This window comes from Pectinophora gossypiella, chromosome 8, assembly GCF_024362695.1.
Source record: "Pectinophora gossypiella chromosome 8, ilPecGoss1.1, whole genome shotgun sequence".
NCBI classification, from domain to species: domain Eukaryota; kingdom Metazoa; phylum Arthropoda; class Insecta; order Lepidoptera; family Gelechiidae; genus Pectinophora; species Pectinophora gossypiella.
The window spans coordinates 16,433,823-16,455,723 of NC_065411.1; the positions used below are offsets into that span (position 1 = coordinate 16,433,823).

At 39.3% G+C, this 21,901-nt stretch overlaps 2 protein-coding genes across 7 annotated transcripts in view; both read right to left on the reverse strand.

The window, feature by feature from the left end:
- Positions 1 to 5,405, reverse strand: part of LOC126369264 (uncharacterized) — a 90,023-nt gene extending 84,618 nt beyond the window's left edge. For 2 of the 5 annotated variants that reach the window (XM_050013622.1, XM_050013620.1), the window contains exon 1: positions 5,225 to 5,390. The gene's annotated coding sequence lies outside the window, so the exon portion shown is untranslated. Of the gene's footprint in view, positions 1 to 5,224 lie in introns of all 5 variants that reach the window. The other 3 variants (XM_050013621.1, XM_050013619.1, XM_050013618.1) reach the window with 2 other exon arrangements.
- An 869-nt stretch (positions 5,406 to 6,274) lies between these two features.
- The window catches only part of LOC126369226 (solute carrier family 23 member 2), a 66,796-nt gene continuing 51,169 nt past the window's right edge, over positions 6,275 to 21,901 (reverse strand). For both annotated transcript variants that reach the window (XM_050013548.1, XM_050013549.1), the window contains 8 exons: positions 16,964 to 17,081; positions 14,196 to 14,337; positions 9,751 to 9,864; positions 9,388 to 9,527; positions 8,842 to 8,989; positions 8,121 to 8,342; positions 7,211 to 7,328; positions 6,275 to 6,556 (listed from right to left, as the gene is read on the reverse strand). In XM_050013548.1, the coding sequence (XP_049869505.1) occupies positions 6,472 to 6,556; positions 7,211 to 7,328; positions 8,121 to 8,342; positions 8,842 to 8,989; positions 9,388 to 9,527; positions 9,751 to 9,864; positions 14,196 to 14,337; positions 16,964 to 17,081 (1,087 nt within the window). In that variant the 3' untranslated portion in view covers positions 6,275 to 6,471. The remainder of the gene's footprint in view (positions 6,557 to 7,210; positions 7,329 to 8,120; positions 8,343 to 8,841; positions 8,990 to 9,387; positions 9,528 to 9,750; positions 9,865 to 14,195; positions 14,338 to 16,963; positions 17,082 to 21,901) is intronic.

Genomic DNA, 21,901 nt, shown 5'->3' on the forward strand with positions numbered 1-21,901 from the left:
AATTGTTAATGGTTCTGTTTTTATAATGAAGTGTCATCGTCTGAATCTCTTGAGTTGTTTATTATTACGTATTTTGTGTGTACTATTTATATAAGTAGGTATATATGCTAGGTTATGTATATAGGTTAGGTATATATTATATTTGTAAGTATGTTATATATTTATTTGCATGTATTTGTTGTTAAGTTGTATGCATAGTTTGTACCCGCAATCTTTCAATTTTTTTTTTTACCTTTTTCCTCACCTTATGGTTGTTTGGAAGAAATCGCTTTAAGCGATAAGGCCGCCATTTGCCATGTACTTAGTTAAGAGACTTTTTGTAATTATTTCTTTTTATTTTGGTGCAATAAAGTTTATTTGTATTGTAATTTGTATTGTATTGTAAAAACTTTGAGGGATGACTCAACCCTGATTCTGAGTTAATATCCAGTGCAAAAGTGTGGAACTGAAAATAAATAAAAAAGCAACAATTTGTTTTATGAATTTTCCGACAGGAAATTCCACTTGATATCAACTCAGAATGATGAGCTGAATCATCACCGTCAGTATTCGTTACGGTGTCACTTACACTTATACCTACTTGTATGGCTACCTGTATGTACTTGTACGGGGTATGTGACGTAACGAATACTGCGGGGGATGATTCAGACCATGATTCTGAGTTAATATCAAGTGATTTTTTTTTGAAAAATAAATAAAATTTGAAAATAATTTAAAAAAACTAAAAAAAATCATGAGTTTTGCGACGTAAAATTCCACTTGATATTAACTCAGAATCATGGTCTGAATCATCCCCCTTAGTATATCACTAACACTATGTATGTAAGTTTGTAGTCATTTTATGAGCCAAAGTATTGATGAGTTTGGTCATTGATCTCAGTGTATTGGAATTAATCCACTAAACAATGTCGCCATGGCAACCGTAGCCAGTTAAAATAATACTAATGTGTGTATTAACTTTAGTTTTACTTTTAGGTATTTATTTATTTATTTTTTGTTGCACCATCCCGCATCCAAGTTGTAAATGTTTGTTTCCTTTTGTTGGTTGCCTGGAAGAAATTGCTCTAGAGCAATAAGGCCGCCCAAATTGTACTGTATTCATGTGTTATGTCTGATTGTTGAAATTCTAGTTCTGTGCAATAAAGTATATTTGATTTGATTTGATTTGATTTGTACGTGATATTTCCCGTAACATCACATAATGTTTACGTTCACGGGTTCGCACGTAAACCCCGTAGTTTATCGACAGTCGCTGCTATTTTTACCCGACTCTGACGAAAACAAAACGAAGGGTTAGCAAGTTGTGTAAATGTTTATAGTTGAATAGGATGTTTATGAACTAAACATTAGGTACAAATATCTTCTTATATGAAAGAGTTAGTACTATATTAATATACATATATAAACATACATGTTATTACTTACATGTATAAATCAACTTTATTTTTATTTAATTAATTTCGCTAAGTACCTAGTTTTAAGTAAGATGACTAGTAAAAAGTGTTTTATTATCAACAAATAATGTCTAAGTTTATGACCTTCGGGCCGATGCGTCGAGATCGGGCAGTTTATTAGCACGATTTTGTCATACATTTTTTATCTAACCCGACGCAAGGGCTCAATGGATCGGCGAGCGTAATAAGGCCTTTAGAAGGGGCACAGCCGTCTATTTCACCGTAACCGTATCTGAATGTAAATCAGTACTTGAGTTCAAAGCTTATCCGATAGATATGGAGAGGTAAAGCATGAAGCGCCTGATTGATCGCTTCAGCTCCGATCTCGAAGGCTGAGTGCTCATTAAACGACCCTTCAACTCAACTAGAAGCCTCTATCCGCGTATAATATTTATTTCTATCGTTCACATAAAACAAAACAAGTAACAAAGTGGTACGGTCACGAGCATTAATTTGTATACACTTTGGTACCATGTCACATTAACTTTTTTGACAAATTGAACTGTAAGTCTCACTAAAATCTATTGAAAAAAATAAATATCAAATAATAAAAATAATATAAATAAATATTTAAATATTTAAGTATTTAAATATCTATTGTTATTTATTTTTTTGAGACAGATTTATTAAAGATTAAATGTTCCTTTAATTATAAATTATTTAATATTAATATTCGCAAGCTGTATGGTTGAGTGATGGACTTTTATTGATATAATGTATATTTAAGATCTTTTGTACCACTCTAGAGCGAATAAATTTCATTTCATTTCATTTCTAAATGTCAAATATGTTAGTGCGACAGAGTCCTAAAGTGGGTACATTATGCTCATGACTGTACGGAATACAATTGAAAAACTATATTAATGAATCAGTGATAGCATTACAGCTTAGAACTAAAAAAAAAATAAGTATTACTAAATACTAAAAATACGAAAACTCGACTACGGCAAAATTACGCTCTAAAAAGTATAAAACAGGGAAATATTTCTATGAAATTCTTCCAAATAGTGATGTATGAATCTAGAATAGAAATAGCAAAACGGATGTTCGTCGAAATGATCATAAAGTGGTGGTGGACGTCATGAAATAAAAGGGCCTTACTCAGCACAAGACGCGGCGCGAACCATGACGCTGATATTATGTGGACCCTGTTGGATGAGCCACGAACATCGTGTTCCATAAATATGTGTTAATGGTGTACACCTGATGTTCACCTTTCATTAATCTGTCGAAAGGGTTTGCTAACCACGGCATACGGCCATGAGAGTGTAGATCGTTTTCACCCGATACAAAATTTAAGATAACAGGTCTGAGGGTGCAAACTTGGGCGCAAATCTTGGCTCAGGGCGTCGTCTGAAAGTGTTATTAGTTGGTATCAGTTTCCTGAAGTTTGTTGCCGCGAGCTGATTGACCGCATCTATGACTAGAGTAATAGGGTCGTTAGGATTTGTATGTAATGGAAGATAGCTCTTTGTGAGTAATCCCCGTTTTGCATCCTTATCTCTTTCCTTATCAATTCGACGGTAGCTGAATACAGGAGTGCCTATTTATATTGAACCAATGTAACCAGTGCGAAAGAGATGCCAAATGGGAAACTTAAACGAGAAAAGGGACGGAGAAATTTCGCAGGTGTTTTGATTGTGTGATGAAATAGAACACGTGTAAGATTTCAATTTCAAAGGGTTTCTAAAATTGTATAATGACGTTGAAGATGTGAATTCATCTTAGTCATCTTGTGGTTGGTTTTATGTAGGAAAGTGAGAATACTATGGAAGGATAATGAATGGGAATTTGATTGTTTATGGTATGAAAGGAGGATGGTTAATGAATGGTACGTAAGGCAGTTTTTAAAAAGTAAGAAATGCGGGTCTTTGGTGCGATGTCGGTCGGGTTAGAGGATTTTGTTAAAATATACGGAGAAAAGTTATTTAATAAGGAGTAAAGGTATTTAAAATATCCCGTGTTATTTCTATATCCTACATTTATATAACATAATATAAGCTCAAATATATCATCATCTCCCTAGCGTCATCCCGTTTTTCACAGGGTCCGCTTACCTAACCTGAAGCTTTGACAGGTGCTGTTTTTTTACATAAGCGACTGCCTATCTGACCTTTCAACCCGCGGAGGGAAAACCATCCCAATAAAGGTTACGTCACATACCCCCGATGTCATTTTCTCGGGCAGGTTTCCCCTCGAGATTTTCCCTCACCGCTGAGCATATGACAATCATATAAGAGCCGAATATGATTCGTACATTTTGTCAACGAATATAGAAAGTGCATTAATAATCAATTTTCCATCTACACCCTTCTAGTGAGCCTAATAACATAACACTTTGTTGTAAATACAGTAACAAAGAAAGAGAAACAGAAGAGTACAATATGACTTATTGCTAAATACCAATATCTTCGTGATTCCGCGGTGCGCTCGGTTTATGGAACTAAACAGAAAACGCCAGTGTTTGGAAGTTCATTTTATTTTTAAACTAGCCTACATATCCATTGATGAGTTCATTCATGATTAATTTTAGACATACGACGTTTGAACAGCTTGTAAATTGTGGATAAATCGATATGGTTGGCATTAAGTAACCGTTTATGTCTAGCGAGCGTCGATGATTGTTTTAACACCAGACTTATGTAAAAGTAAATGTGTTATCGTAGTAATAAATCCATTGAATTCATTATAAAAATTAGAAGAAAGGTGTCAAAAGTGGCTGCAAGTTGTCTTCCACTCACACAAGATCAATTATCGACCCCATCAACCCTGGTGTCAGGGTTATTATTAAGCCGCCGAAGGCCCCTGACATGACTCATGTAACGACTACGTACCTACTTAGTAATTAAGTAAATATTAGACGAGACAGGCTGCTAAACATGCTCTCCGAATGACGGATCATCTGACTTTAGGACAATCAGGTGATCAGTCTGAGATATCCTAACCAAACTATGGATCACAAAGTAATTTTTGTAATTATGTCCCCACCGGGATTCGAACCCGGGACCTCCGGATCGCAGCCGCTGGATACGAAGACCGTTATTAGTTGTCTTCTCTGAGTCTGCCCATCCCAGTAGGCATGAGGGGAGTGAGTTTAGTAAGTGGTATTAAAAGATTCTAATCTTCATAACTTTCTTTGATGTTTCGTTAGACAAAGAACATCTTATTGTTTGCCAATCAACGTATTCCAGCTCGTTTAATGACGCTTTAAATTTACTAACAGTGTTTATTGTAACGAAGACAATAAAATACTACAAATAGGAAACTATAAAATGGATACAATCACAATATATCTTCACGTTAAACAATCTGTCTTGTGAAAAAATGGACGCCAATGGAACCCAGACACAGACGTTACTAGATCTGCGTAGATAGGTTTAGAGGATTTGCTCAAATGATTATAACTACGTCAGCTAAGGATAAGGAGGAAAATATCCGTCCCTCCCACCGTTGATCAGCGACGTCACGCCGTGCAAATGCGGGTAGACGCTTATTTTTCTTTTATCTTTGAATGTGAGAAACATTCAATAATCAAATTCATTTTCATATTATAGCAAAGCTTAAATTTCATATAATAACAAAATTACCAGCAATTGCGTCATAATATAAACACAAAGTCAGATCCTACAATAAATCCCCGATATAAACAAATTATACCTACAAAAATACGGTTTATTTACCTCACGTCCCTTGCAAATCAGTGGCGATAAATTTGAAAACAGTCGAGCTTATTTATAACACAAACATTGAAAGAAATGTGGTATAATCACCTGAGGATGTGGTTCTACTGCGGCCGATCGCTTGCCGGCTGCATGTCGGGCACTTCACTGGCACTGTCCGGGATAGTCCGGGATGGTCCGATATCGTCCAGGTCGTGATACGCGAGTGTGTGCGGGCGCGGCGCGGCCGGGACTGACTCGAGCCGCCGCCGTGCCTCGCCCTGCCGGTCGATACTCGCCGTACAACAGGTTACATGTCGGTTTGTGGATCTCCTCTTCCGCTCTTTCATACAGTCTTTCTCATTTGAAGCTGAGACGGAAGAGCTCTGGATGGCGTGCGTGCGCCGGGACGTAAACACGGGCCGAGGGCCCCCGAGTCCTGGCAAGGAACGTACGTGACATGGGAGGATCTGTGGTCTACGCCGTAACTAGCCAGCGCCAGCAGATCATAACATTGACCATGTATAGACTAACATTTTAAAGAGGTGGATACAGGCTCACTTCTAAAAAAAATGTAGCATAACTTGCATACGTTATAGGTACCTACTTAAAAATTTTCATCACTTTTTTGCGTATGAATCATTCCATGAATCAAACACAATAACAACGGCCAACAACCGAATAAAAATCCTTTCACCTTTACAGTCCTGTGTAAATAAGTAGTTATATATTAACCATAATATACTAAAAGCGAATTCTTGGATGTCTAGAAATCCAATGAAAGACTAGTTACGTGCTTGGAATTCTACACTAGTGATGTACCTAAATAGAGGTATATTATGTAAACCCATTTTTTCCTAAATTACGAGTATTTCTACAGTTTAAGTATAAAAAAATAGAAAAACGGATTATTTCTGGACGTTGTATTGTTATTTTGTTGCTCGTGATCAAAAAGAACTTCCAAAGTGTGGGGGGTAGACCCCCAAAAGGTCACATCGGAGCAATTCTTCTAGAAGAGCAGTGTAGAAATTTCACATTTACGCTTCTAAAAGAAAGAACGCAATGTCACAGGAATATTGCTTTTAAGATTAATGGCTGTTGCAACAATTTAATGTGGCCTTTTTAAAACCCCAGATATTATGTTTGTCAAAATAAAATCAATTTTTGTTTGATAAACAATTTATTGGAAACGGGTGAATAAATACGGTATAATAACAATCTGTCATAATGATATTCAACTTTAAAAAAAATGTATTAGTTGGCGTTTTTGTTTGTCCTTTTTCCTCGCCCGTAGTTTTAACACGTCAAGTCACGTCCGCTTTACCAACGACCTTTCTTCCTCATGGTCTCCTGGTAGATCAGCTCTCCTTCTTCCTGAAGAGTGATGTGAACTTCCCGGCCTCGTACGTCGGCATGAACGGCAGATACTTAGTCCAGGTCCATCTGAAAATCATTATTGAGTCATTCGCTATAAACAAAAAACTTTTAAAATAAAGCAGTGTAGTCACCAAACAGTAGTATAAAGTAAGCTAATGCTTAGTTTTTTCCGGCCAAGTAGTTATCCAAATTCAAATGTATCTTTATTCAGTAGGCAACACTTTTTTTATACAGTTACACAGTATACAGTTTACAATGTACAGTGTAGTAGGCTGAGCTGTAGGCCATCTACGGGGTCCACAGGTGGACCGGCCATCAGATATGACGGTTAGCTGCGAATATAAAAATAAGCAGTTCCCGACCAAACAGCGACAGGATTAGCAGAACGTGGTGGGTAGCTCACTGGGACGGGCTAACCTATAAAATACTACTTAGGTTCTATGACGATCTTGTGACGTAGCGAGTAGGCGCCGCTACTTCAAAAGCGCACCCCTGATGCCGGGCAGCAACGGTATCAGTACCGGTTGGAGGCCGAGGAAATGGATTCTGGTAGGGCTCTAGCTAGAACATCACCGATTGAGAAATTGGTCGGTGTACTGCGGAACGGAAGGCGATTGGGGCAACCACCGTTCTACACGCCCTATCTATGGAGTAATGAAGGCGATTACTCCACCGACAAGAGCGCAGCTCTTAAATAAAGATATACAGTATACAGTTCACCTTCTAATAAGTGACATTCCAACAGGGAAGTCATAAGTGTCCCCTTCTTCCGACGCCCCGGCTGCTTCCAGCGACATCTCTTTGGCCCACGCTGCTAGTCCTCGCTCCTCGTCAGTACCTTCAAACCACCATTTATATCACCAGATGCTTGCTTCCAATTTATTTAAGAAATTAAATAACATTTAAAGGTCAAAAGGGAAAGGACCGGCCATTCTGGTGCTCATAGATGACTCAAAGAACCACTTCACCAACTCCATAATGTAACAATTCTTCACTAAAATGCCAGTCATACGGACGCTATCGTCACCACAACCATTCTAAACGCTACTGACACAAGACAACGTAACAGCTCACGATGTACCTGTGACTATACCAATTAGTAGTCAGAGAAACGTCCATCGCAAGATGAACTAAGTACCCACAACTCACCAAGCTTTCTGTTACTCCGATATGATAGGTGGTGAGCCGTAATGCCGTCTAAATGGCCGAACCAACTATCTTTGTAAAAACTGCACTTAAGATAAATTAATAACTCATAGGTTAAAGTCCAAGAATGCAGAATACATCATTTGACGGCCTCCGTGGTCCAGTGGTTTGAGCGTTGGGCTCGCAATCCGGAGGTCCCAGGCTCAAGTCCACGTGGGGACATATCACTTTGTGATCCCTAGTTTGGTTAGGACATTGCAGGCTGATCACCAGATTGTCCGAAAGTAAGATGATCCGTGCTTCGGAAGGCACGCTAAGCCGTGGTCCCGGCTACTATTTACCAATGTATGTAAGTAGTCGTTAGATAAGCCATGTCAGGGGCCTTTGGCGGCTTAATAATAACCCTGACACCAGGGCTGATGGGGTTGGTAATTAACCTAACAACCCACACGATAGAAGAGGCAAATACAGGCTTAAGACTTACCAGGTATTAAATTATCCAGTAAGCATCCAACGATCCCCCCAACTAGTATAGAGGTGGACAGTAGAACCTGCAGCACAGCATCTAAGGCTTCCACACCCGTCTGTATGACGCCGCTGTGCGCCGCCATCCAGCGAGTCAGCACCAGCGGGAAGAACAGGCTGAACCCTATAATGTACAGGTTCCGAGAACTGTGCAGGTTTACGTACTGCAGCGCTGATAGACCTGGGAAGAGTGAGATAGGGGTCCTGATCAGACATCAGAATCATTTATTCAACTTAATTATTATGTTGTTGTTAATCTTATAATAACGTTTTTTACATAAAGTAAGCTTCACATGAGATTTACATTTATTTTCTGACAATGTTACATTGACCTTCAACAAGTTTATGCATGATAATTACGTTGAATAAATGATACTGATAATGAGATATGGTGTCCTACGAAAATAGGGTTGTTAATTGTTATAAAACTTAGGTAGATGACATAAGACTCGTAGGTCGAAACTGAATGTCACAAGCGCATTTTTTTTTTTACCTGACTTATTGTAGATTTGCCGCAGATGGCATTAACTACTTGGCCGGACAAATGGGGAGCGCTGAAGGCTCTCACCCGGTACAACGTTTAAGACAACAGGCCTGAGGGTGCCCAGTGTCACAAGCACAATCATTATATCAACAGGTTAGAAAGTAAAGGGAAGACTTCTATCGATGATTGGACTCACCAAAAGCAGATATCATGCCGAACATGACACAGAACAGCCCCCCGACTATAGGCTGTGGGATGATGATGAAGACAGCTCCCAGCTTCCCCACGACACCCTGCAGCACCATCAGACCCGCCGCCCATTGGACCACACGACGGGATCCCACCTGGTATCGATTATTGGATAAATCATTTTATATTTACCAGAAAAAAAACCTTTAAGTGTCTTTCAGCTAAGTAGTTCTTGGCTAACTAGAATATAAGGTAAAACAAATAAACAGATAGTACAAACCGGCGGCCTCATAGCTAAGGCAGAAATTTCTTCCAGACAATCTTCATTATAATTTTTAGCTTTAAAGTTACTTTTTTATCAACATTGACGGCAAATGATATCTATATAATCGTCGCCGAATATTGATATTATTTTTTTTTACCTCATTGAAACTAGCGTGTCCATTATGAGGTTTTCTTCACTATTATTCGACGATAGATAGAAGGCTCAGCCAGCGTAATTTGTCGTGTCGTTAGCACCGTGGCTGGTGTATAGACCATGAGGCAGTCTTACCTTGGTGACTCCGATGGCGCCGACGTTCTCTCCGAAGGTGTTAGTACCGTTACCGGAGCCCCACAGCCCGGCCAGCACCGTACCCAGCCCCTCAGTGCCGAGCCCGCGGTTGATGGCGTGCAGGGGTGGCGGGGGGGCCGCTATAGAAATCATAAGAATAAAATAAAATATATTGCCATAAATGAGACAATGGCATAGAATAAAGAATAATACTACATCATCCATCTAATCCCGAGGTAGGTGCATGATTTGACCTGTATTAGGCTGGTTTTCCCTTCGCGGGTTGGAAGGTCAGATAGGCAGTCGCTTCTGTAAAAACCGGAAAAAGATTGAAGAAAGATTGAAGAGCGTTCTATCACATACCACACATCCTCGCCGTGGTGGGATAGTAGCTAATGGACTCCACGGTACAGGCGAGTACTCCAGCCAACATGCCCAGCACGCCAGCCACGCTCACCGTTGGGACTCCCCATTGCCCTGCACATACAAATTAAGGAGTACACATAAAGACAAAAAATTAAGAAGTACGGTCACGAGCATTAATATGTATACACTTTGGTACCACGTCACATTAACTTTTTTGACAAATGAAACCGTAAGTCTGATTAACCTAACTTATATATAATCTTCTATTACTAACAAAATATGGATAAATATCTGAAAATAAAATATTTCATTCATTCATTCATTCATTAAATGTCAAATATGATAGTGCGACAGTACAGTTATGGGTAATATTGCTCATGACTGTACACATAAAGACTAAACATTAAGGAGTACACATAAAACTTGCGTTCCTCACCCATCACCAGCGTTTTGAAGTGAAAACTTTGCATTGCATTGGTGTATGAAGTGAAAACAAAAATTTAACGCTCATCAAGTGTTATTTGATGATCCTGCATTGAAAATATTCCATCCATCTTTACCCAGCAGTGTAACACCTCAGGCTAGATAAGATAAAGACATCGAAAATAAACGTTTTTATCTTTGTCAGTCTGCTGGAAGAGATAATTCTGCTAGAAATAAGCTGAACCGTTTTTCTGTTGTGTGGGTTGTGAAGTGGAGTACCAACCTCAATAACCCTGACAGGGTTACTATTAGGCCGTCAAAGACTTGACATGGCTCATGTAACGACTACTTATTTACATCAGTAAGTAGTAACCGGGACCAGCGGCTTAACGTACTTTCCGAAAGACGGATCATCTTACTTTCGGACAATCTGTTGATCAGCCAGTAATGTCCTAACCAAACTAGGGACCACAAAGTAATTTTTGTGACATGTCCCCCACCGGGAATCAAACCCGGGACCTCCGGATCGACAGATTATTTATCTAAATCTATAAAAATGAAGATTCAAATAGCATTCAAACGGTTTCAAATAAAACAAAATGATGATTTTATTAATACCCCACACGGATTATGACTTTATGTCGCAAGTTAATACATTATATCATATTATATTTCATGATCTACCTCACTAATGCTGAACTTGAGCCATGAATTAAGGAAGCAAACTGATTTGCATATGCAAACGCAGGGTTGCAGGTATCACGAATTAATTCAGTGGCCGCTTTATAATCATTGCTTTGAGTTTGAGGTCGGGAATCTGGACCAATTTGATTTGTAACATAATACAAACACAAGACAGTGATCAATATTGGTAACGAGCTACAACCATTAACCCTATCACCAGAAAACTATCATCAGCAACACTATCACCATAAAAACTATCACTATAAACACTTATCACCATAAACACTATCATCATTAACACTATCACCATAAACACTAAGACCATAAACACTGTTACCACAAAAACTATCACCACAAACACTATCACCAGCAACACTATCACCATAAACACTATCACCAGCAACACTATCACCATAAACACTAACACCATAAACACTATCATCAGAAACACTATCACCATAAACACTATTACCATAAAAAATATCACCATAAACACTATCACCGGAAACACTTACACCATAAACACTATCACCATAAACACTATTACCATAAAAATATCACCATAAACACTATCACCATAAACACTTTCATTTTTAAAGGAATTATTTCACCATATCAGGCTATCTTCTTGGTTGTCTGTTTTACAGAGAGGTCTTATAGAAAGACAAGAAAGTCATTACAGAGTGTATAGCAAATTCTTAATCACCCACATGGTCAGTTTCACCTTTCTTTTGACATGACATGAATTTGCGGCATATGGCATTCCTTACTTGGCCGGCCAAACGGGGAGCGCTGAGGCCTCGCACCCTGTTCTCACTTTCACCGCTATCTGCTTTTTAAGTGCACTTTAGTCCCAACGCTAATCTAAACCGGCTTTAATCTAGACCAAGACGTAGGTATAACATCATAACCTTGGTTTCAGTTCATAATTAAAGTGTCTCCTATGCCCTTAATAGACGAACTATGCTTGTCAAGCATTGGTTAATTTAACATATAACATAAGCTCAGGACTATATCCCAATTGGGATGGTCAGATATATCCATCGCAAGATGAACTGACTAAATAATTGTTTTAAGTTTACGAGGTTATTATCAAATTCAAAAATATCTTTATTCAGTAGGTAACATAGTTACACTTTGAATCGTCAATTTTTACATAACGAACGTCTCATCCGCCTAAAACTACTGCATATATATAATAAACTATCATATAGCCGTTATTATGTGTTTTAACCTCTCATATGCCGAGATACCAGACACAATAGATTTTACATTGTGTCTGGTCGAGATCCGCGTTCCGGCGTTCGAAAGATTAATTATGACTAAATATTTATTTAATATTTATTTAATTAATTGATTTGATTTATTTATAAATGCTTAATTGAATTCCCTATTTGATTTCGGATAACTTGGACCCAATTCAATAATTTAGTGTCATATTTCTATTCTAATTACTTAGTAAAATAAATATAAAATAGCTACACGTTGTCTCTTGGTACTTGTACTAGTGGCTCTGCTCACCCCATTAGGCTTATTTATTTATTTATTTATTTATTTATTTATTTATTTATTTAGGTACACATACAGCAATACATATTAAACTTTTACAGACAACATTATAAATAGAAAGAAATACTTGGTATATATGCTTGCCAATTACACGAGGATGATTAGGCTTTCAAGGATGTAAATTTATTTATTATCGCAAACCCTACCTTCACAAACTTTCACTGGTACATATATGCTATGTACATATACAGGGTGTTAGTGACATTATAACGAAACCTTGAGGTACGATTCAAGCAATGATTCGAAGTTGATATCAAGTAGAATTTCCCGTCGCAAACGTATGGAACTGAAAATAATTAAAATGAAGTCGGTAATAAACCCTAAAATTTTCATAAATTTTCCGACAGGAAATTCCACTTGATATCAACTCGGAATCATGGTCTGAACCATTCCCCTCCTATCAGTCTGAATCATATCTACTTGTATGGCTACCTGTATGTACTTGTAAGGGGTGTAAGTGACATCGTTACGAATGCTGAGAGGATGATTCAGCTCATTATTCGAGTCTGAGTTCAGAATCATGGCTGAATCATCCCCCTCAGCATTCGTTACGATGTGATTAACACCCTATACTCATCAATGCACTGACATACTATAAACAAATAGACACAGTCGCTAAGGATTTTTTCTAAAAAAGCGTTTGAAACGTATTGTAAATACGTATACATTAAGTACAAGTTCGTTCCCTCAAATTAAGATGTTATGCTTGTTAAAACAAAGAGCAATATCGGTTGGACAGTCTCGTCATTATGCCCATTGCGACTAAATTTGACCTTGACACGTTGTCACTTAGTGACAAGACGCACCGCAGACGCTTTTTTAAAGAGATTGGTAGGTAGTCAGTCCATTTATTTATATACGAGGTCAATACATCAAATGTCTTCAGTACAGATGTTAAAATGGCCACATCGAAGCAATTCATCTAAGCTATTTGACATTTGTTTGCATTGCGCACTTGCTTTTATATGCGCAAATGTCAAATTGCAATATTGCTTTCTTGCTTCGGTGTGGCCATTTTAACCCCCCTGTAATTCTACATGACATACCTATCGTCGTCATATCACCATGCGTCTTGCCAACCAACATGCCTACAGTGACGAAGTTTAAACAAGACGAAACTTTACATAAAACTTTAATACACAATGTGACCAACTGAGACGGGGTTCGGCGTGACTTCCATCGTAATGTCACGAGTTCGAAGGCGTTGAAAGAGATTTCAACATAGCTGGCGAGGAGTGGGTGTTTATACTACACAACTCTACCTACCCCTTCGGAGATACAGGCGTGGTGATTTTATGTTTATATGTTATATGTTATGAGGAGCTCGGTGGCGCAGCGGTAAACGCGCTCGCTCTGCGATTGTTGAAGTTAAACAACTTTCGCAAAGGCCGGTCATAGGATGGGTGACCACAAAAAAAAAAGTTTTCACCTCGAGCTCCTCCGTGCTTCGGAAGGCACGTTAAGCCGTTGGTCCCGGCTGCATTAGCAGTCGTTAATAACCATCAATCCGCACTGGGCCCGCGTGGTGGTTTAAGGCCCGATCTCCCTATCCATTCATAGGGAAGACCCGTGCCCCAGCAGTGGGGACGTTAATGGGCTGATGATGATGATGTTATGTAACATCTTCCAGCAAAACAAAAATCAAAAATATTTATTCTTCAAAATTGCCTTACATAGTTAGCGCTTTTTGAAAGTCAAAAATTAAATTACATATTACGTAACTGGCTGACCAGGAAAGAGACGTGGAAACTAAACAAGAGACTTACCGGGATAAGGCACGCGGAACCAAGGCGCGTCTTCGATGATGTTGATCTTGAGGTCGGTCCTAGCGGGGTGGCCAGCGGGGAACACGCCAGTCACCGTCAGGATTGCGCAGATCATCCACATTATCACTATTGTTAGCAATACCTGGTGGGAAATGTACTTTTAATTATACACGCAAAACTTCTATGCTGTTCTGGGAGCAAATAAAAAACATAGAACACGTTCAGCTGCTTGTCTTCCCGGGCATGTCGTAAAAACCGACAGAGGGATTGTGTCCTCTAACATGATGGACTAATGTTATGGGCGATAGGCTGATCCCTTATCACCATAAGGTTCATCATATCCAGCTTACGACATCGTATCAACAGTGGCTGCAAGTTGTCTTTGATTTCTTGTGGCTCTGCCCACCCCATTAGGGATTACGGGCGTGAGTTTATGTATGTATGTATGTATGTACGCAAAACTAACTCAATGTGTCACCGTTTCACGCCTCGACATATAGATTAAACCCAGGGAGGAACTAACACACTGTTAGATAGAAAAGAATCGCTCGACCTGATATCGACTGATACGTCACTATGCTAATGAACGTCACAACACTAGCTTCACTTGGACAGATCTAATTCTTACCGCGCATTGAGACGATTGTAAAAATGTTCATCATCAGTAATTTAAGAGCCACGCTCTTGTCGGTGTAGCATTCTCCATGCTACTGTTTTAGGGAAAAATAGAGCAGTGGTTTCCCTCTTGCCTTTCTCCCCGCAATACTCTGACGCGAGTGGAACGGCGCTCGGAGTAGTCTATTTCAAAGCCACACTGTCCTCCGCCTCTGAATAGTACGGACAATTACTGCTGCCCTCCGTCAGGTAAAATGTTTGTGGTCCAGTGGCTGAGCGTTGGGCTGACGATCCGGAGGTTTGGGTTCGAATCCCGGTGGGGACATATCACAAAAATTCACATAAACTCTTTATTTTACTCGACTGTAATTCGAATACCATTGTATTTAAGTCTATAAATTATGTAATACAAACTGGATTTAAAAAAAAGAAAAGAAAGGAAAACATGAAACAGTAGGACTAGGGCCCTGTGCTGGGAGGTTTTCTGGCCACGTCTTTGCCTCAGCGTTACAGATTCCGATGTGGTAGTAGTTTTACAGCTATGCAGCGCGCTAACTTTGTAAGCCAATTTTAAAAAATAAATATTTTTGAATTTTTAAAAATCACTTTGTTATCCCTAGTCTGGTTAGGACCTTACAGGCTGATCACCTGATTGCCCGAAAATAAGACTGTCTGTGGATATTTTAAAGAAAGGCCGTGAGGGGAAGGGCGCGCGGTGCTGCCTGTCCCACTCGCACTCACGGCGGCACACGGTATAAATTAAATTTTAATTCTCCGCGGTGTGCCAGCATAGAATAAACAAAATCTAACCAAAATATGAATTGAAAGGGTCTAATGATATATTAGCTAGGTATTTGAACTCGTGACCCCTTCTGATCTACATCGCCTGGAGGTATTATCATTTTGCAGTGCTGCATATTGAATAATGGATTTCGTGGTAAAACATTTTCAATTTCCAAGCAAGATTCACGAATTTTAAGTTAATTAATAATCTGTCAGTGGAATTCAATGTTTCCAAACTCAATATTATAAGGTAATTATGAAATAGTGCAGAATCCCATTTTGGTTTTTGTGAAAGGTCAAATGGATTGAATATGTAATAATTCCAACAGATTCTTCATATTGTTTCATGGAACAGATTAAAGAAAAGGTTAACGTCGTGTCTTATAGGGAAGTCAAGGAATTGGCCTTTGATAGACTGGAATGGAAAATGCTACACCGACAAGAGCGTGGCTCTTAAATTGATGATTGATGATGATGATGTAATAATTATATGTATTAATTCAATATTTTAAATGCAATAGCCATAATCACGAGATGACTGCTAAAGTGTCAAAATATTCTGAATCTCCTGTAGTTCTCGGGTTTGAATCCCGGCTCAGGCTGTAAACCACTGAATTCGACTTTTTTTTTAAATTTAAATAAGCTCGTGTTTGACCACAATCTCACCTGATGGTAAGTGACAATGTGGTCGATGGTCACGGTTACCTAGCAAATGCCTATTCACTCTAGTCTTGAAGACTCTCAGATAACGAGTTTATGAGTTTAAATTCACGTTGGATCATAGATTTATGTGGTTTCCAGGACTTGTACCCGGTTAATGGCAACAGGCTCGTCCCTTACTTTTGCTAGCCACATTAGAGCCTATCATAACATCGACCTGGGATAGACATTTAGGAGTCGCCTTCGCCGGACACGGCTTGGTTGGATGATGATGATGACATGGGATTTAAACATAACTGACGAGGAGTGGATGTAATACTGTACACCTGTCTATCCCTTTGACGTCATGTATGAATGATGGCTTCTTCTTCTTATCGTATGGGTTGTGAGGTAGATTACCAACCCCATCAACCCTGGTGTCAGGGTTACTATTGAGCCGCCAAAGGCCCCTGATATGGCTCATGTCACGACTACTAACTTACATCAGTCAGTAGTAACCGGGACCAACGGCTTAACGTGCCTTCCGAAGCACGGATCATCTTTCTTTTGGACAATCAGGTGATCAGCCTATAATGTCCTATAACTAAACTAGGGATCACAAAGTGATTTTCGTGATCTGTCCCCACCGGGATTAGAACCAGGGACCCCCGGATCGTGAGCCCAACGCTCAAACCACTGGACCGCGGAGGCCGTTGTATGATGGCGATTACCGGGAACAGTTTGAAGAGCGGGAACCAGCTGAGGACGCAGCGCCCGCGCCGCCACGCCAGCGTCGGCACCTCCACGCCGCCCATGCACTGCGAGAAGATCGTCAGCAGCGTGAACGTACTGAAACAAGCAAAACAATTACCAGTGTGACCAACGTAAAACCCACCCAAAAACAACAAACAACAAAAACAGCCTATACACGTCCCACTGCTGGGCACAGGCCTCCCCTCAATCAACCGGAGGGGGTATGGAGCAAACTCCACCACGCTGAGGCACTGCGGGTTGATGTAGGTGTTTGGGCTTGTAGCCCGGGACCTTCCGAAGCACAGAATCATCTTACTAATTCGGTCAATCGAGTGTTTAAAGCCTGCTTGACCTTACCAAACAAAGGACAGTCTCACAAAGTGATTTCAACAATGTCGCCATCGGGAATCGAACTCGGACCTTCCAGATCGTGAGCCCAACGCTCTAATCACTAAACTGGAATAGAGACTGTTCCCACCCATGTCATTAAAAAAAAATAATACGTTAATATGATTTTGAATAATAATTATTAAATAATGGAACAGAATAATAATGATTTTGACTTTTTTATTCCGTTACGAACTCTCCGCTCCGCACTCGTTTTACACAGACACCACACATTGACGTTATCGTACACGCGCGTCTGTGTGTGTGACGTCTGACGCCATACGATTCAAATCTAAACTATGTTCGAGGGGGATGAGGTAAACCTAGCTCAGACGCTGGTGGGGAGCGGAGAGTTGCCGTTCTATACGTAGTATTGTTCCTTGAGATTGTTTCATGTGATTCTAACATTTATTGTAAAAAGTAAGTAAGTAAGTAAAAAGTTTATTTCCTCTACAAAAAAGACATTTGGTTTGTGCATACAATTTTTGAGAAGAGGCTGGTGCCTAAACTAGGTAAAACCTGTCATATAGGACACCAAGTCTCCACCTCCAGATATTAAACAGTTAAATTTACAATTATGAAAAATTTGCAGAGCAACTAGTAAATAATACGGTAAAAGAGTAAAATTAAAGAAAGTATAATAATAAATTCCAACGTATTTGTGTGTATGTATGTGTGCGTGTGTATGTATGAATGTGTGTGTGAGTGAGCGTGTTTGTGTTAGTGGACGTGAGTGAGAGTATGGCTGTTTCTTTGTATTAGTGCGTAATAATAAAACAAAAATAAAATACAATTGTTTTACCATGTTTTATGAGCAAATAAATAATTTTGAATTTGATTTTTTTAATATGAATTTATATAATAGGCTAATTTCTAACCAGCATAGAATAAGTAATAATACTACAACTAGTCAAATCAGTTACTTTTTACTAAACATCAAAACACAATCACTAAGGAATTTGTATGAAAAAGCACACTGTGACGTCATAGAAAAACGTGTCAAAATTTTTCTTGAATAAAGTCATAAATAAGATAAATAGAAAAAAGAAAATTTGTTTCGTTAGGTTTAGGTCTGTCTTTATTTAGTAATTAGAATTTCATCATTTATCTTGATCCTAGTACACGACCCAATACTTTTCGGGAAGCGAGGTGCATGTACATTTGACTACCCCAATTGGGATATACTTCTGAGCTTATCGAGGGTTGAAAGGCAAATGGGTTTAAGCGACATTTTGGGCGAAATTGACTTATATATATATTCGGAATCAGCGAATTTTTCCGCGTCGACTGATCTTGGTTTCAGATCAATCGAAGCTACTTTTTGGCGCTTCAACCAATTAGCACTTTGGGTACATTTTTAAAAACCCGTGCTTTAACCGACAAAAAAATGCACAAAATTCTGGGCGGGTGGCATATCAGTCGTATTCCGGGATATGAGTCGGTCACATAAGCTGTTATGTCTTTTCATTTTCATGATTCGAAGTCTGTTAAAGCGTTTTCCCTGACAGTGTTTTGTTATAGATAAGTCGGTTAAATCATTTGTCCTTATACGAAACGAAAATAGATTTGACGCTTAAATCTTTTTGCTTTAATCTAGATTTTATAAATATTGTCGCTTCAACCGTTTTGCCTTCAACAGTTTATAAGTAAAATTGGCACTTGAACTGTTTTGCCTTTACCGAAAATATTCATAGAATTTGACTTCAGCTATTTATGCTACATTTTTTTTATGATTTTTGTCGTATAAGACAACTATAATTTTCTTTTGAAAGGACTTAAAACGTTTTTCCAAAACCAAAAAGAAATAATGTTTACATTTCAGTCATCGCAATTTTGTATGAAACCCTGTGCCCGCATCACTTCAACATATCAAAATAAGTATGGGCAGGTCCTGGTTGGGCGGTTCACACAGCTAAAAATTACGATTGGGAAGACCGGGAGTGTGCGTGTCATCATGTCACCCAAGCCGTATCCGTTGATGGTGACTTCTATTTGTGTCTATCCCGAGTCATTGTTGTGGTAGGCTTTGATGTGGCTAGCGGAACCGAACTTTGAATTGAAGATCAGTCACATGGCATACAATCAAGCTGGCCAGCTGAGTTTACCGTGTAATTGTAGGAAAGTTTCCGTTGAGTTTTCCGTATTTGGCGTCTTGGACTAAGATTTTCGAGGACCATATCACGCGCCATTCCAGGTTCAGACACGCTCATCCCAACTCTCAGTTGGCATGTCGAAAGCCTCATGGTTGCGCTTGAGTACGTCTTTGTACCGCAGGTCTTGTCCACCTTGTTTACATTTCCTTCTAGACACCTTGAAATAGAAAACGTTTCTGTCATCAATTCGCATGACGTGACCGCACCATCTTAGGTGATGTTTTATGATGTGAGCTTCTATTCCGAATATGCCAGAACGACGTAATACTTCTGTTATTGGAAAACCATCTTGCCGCTTTATGCGAAGGATGGACCTTAGACCTTTAAAGTGTTACGTATCAAGTACGCCGCTGAGACTTTGTACACTAATATTTTAAGTTTTCCAAAGGCTGCCACCGCATCTATTATCCGGGCTGGCAACTCCGATGACTTTGGAGTTATTTCATATTTTAATTTTGAAACTTACTCCAGCTCAGCGCCCTTTAAAGCAACATTAGAAGAAGCTACATCCCCGGACCATCCTCTGGATGGTTATTTTAAGAGGGTCTTGCGGATGCATTGAGAATTTCTTATAAATGTCACAAAACTATGAATATTCTGGTGTGTGACTCAATTGAATCGGCCATTCCTCCGCAAGTTTGGTTAACTGACGCATAGATGTGAGACGTGAGAGATCAAAAATGATCTTATTCATTTTAGCCTTAATTTCAATTAAGCTATAAATAACAATTCCACAGAGCATCCCACTTATGCGTGATACAGAAGCGATATATAAGGAAAATAGACTAGGAACCATGGCTCCATGTGTTATGATACAGCCTTGTTTCGCGCCGTAGGTAACGACGAATAGGTCTGAAAAGTTACTTCTAAATCAAACTGTCGTCATCATGTCGTCATGATATTGTCGTATCAGGATAAGTCATAACTTTTCAGGACAATCTGTTTCCTTTAGAGCAATCCACAAGCCGCGTGACGCCTCACGCAGCACATAACAAAGGCCGATGTTGTTCAAGCCTTTTTGCCTGAATCTGTTTAATAACAAAACCGTACCCCCATATCTCTGTTCGGACAAAATCATCAATGGGTTTCCGGGAGTACCATTTCTGCATCACGGGATAGAATAACGTTCAGGCTAAAATTTAATATCGATCGCCATCGACTCGCAAAGAAGAAGAAGGCTAAAATCATTCCAGCAGCTGACTCCCATATCTTCGGGATGAGTTTGTATAACAAGTTATTAATGTGTAGGCATATTATACAGTTCAGATGGTATTTTTGATGTGTTGGTATTCGTCATCCTTCTTAGCGCGGTAAGAAGTTCTTCAAAGGTCGGGGGTGCCGCTAGATCTTAAGCGAAACCCCCGATCTTGTTGTAACAAACTAGACCGATTTGTTGTAACAAACAAATCAGTGGTGTTACTATTGGGATTTAAAACATCGTTAAAATGTGCCCAAAGCGCTGCTAATAAGTCTTTTTGATCAGTGAGGCGTTGGGTCTTTTCCTTGTTGTAGATTGAAACTCTCTTCAAAGTTTGTGGCCGAAAACAGTCTTAAAGCTGTCGAAATATAGAGCTGAATTTCACAAGCTTATTCCACCCGGCATTTGTTTTTGAGACATATGGTGACAGAAAAGCCCGCCTGTAATTCCCCACCAGCTGATTTTCACGTTGGAACCATCGCACCAATCTTAGTTTTGCGGTCTGGTTTACCAACCAATAACTTTGGTAGAGCAGAGCACAGCTATGGAAATGCTCGGCAAAAGAACACCATCTATTTATTATTACTATCATCTATATTATCTCATCGACAGATGTGTCTGCTGCGATGTGTTCGAATCCTCACATAAAATAATGTGGCAACACTAGATTTAAGTTTTTTAATTCGACCACAAGATGGCGATTGTAACACTCTTTCCCTTCAACTCTTTGCGTAATCATTCAAAATGTAACTATAAAATATAATCCTATTAAATACAGTCCACTTTTAACTTTTATGTGCAATTTCATTTAAATTTACTCCAGCTCCGCACATAAAATGGTCCTAACGAGCAGGATTTAAAAAATAGGAAGAGTGAAAAGTGCGCGTTGTGTTCTATAATGTGACGTAATTTCGCCGTCCACGCAACGACGCAAGCCTACCCAAGCCATTGTTGGGAATATTGGGCATCATCGTAAGTACCTGCGAGTTCTCCGGCTTCGTGAGCTATTGTCACAGTCAGCGAGGAAGGTACTGTAAAAATCGCCAAGCTATAGTTGGTGAGTCCTATAAAATTCGTCGACAGACGCCATTACGCCCCAAGCTATTGTTGGTGGCTATTTTCTCTTCGTTGGACTGAGGATCCACAAGAAAAGCATTTTAAAGCATACCTATTTGCTT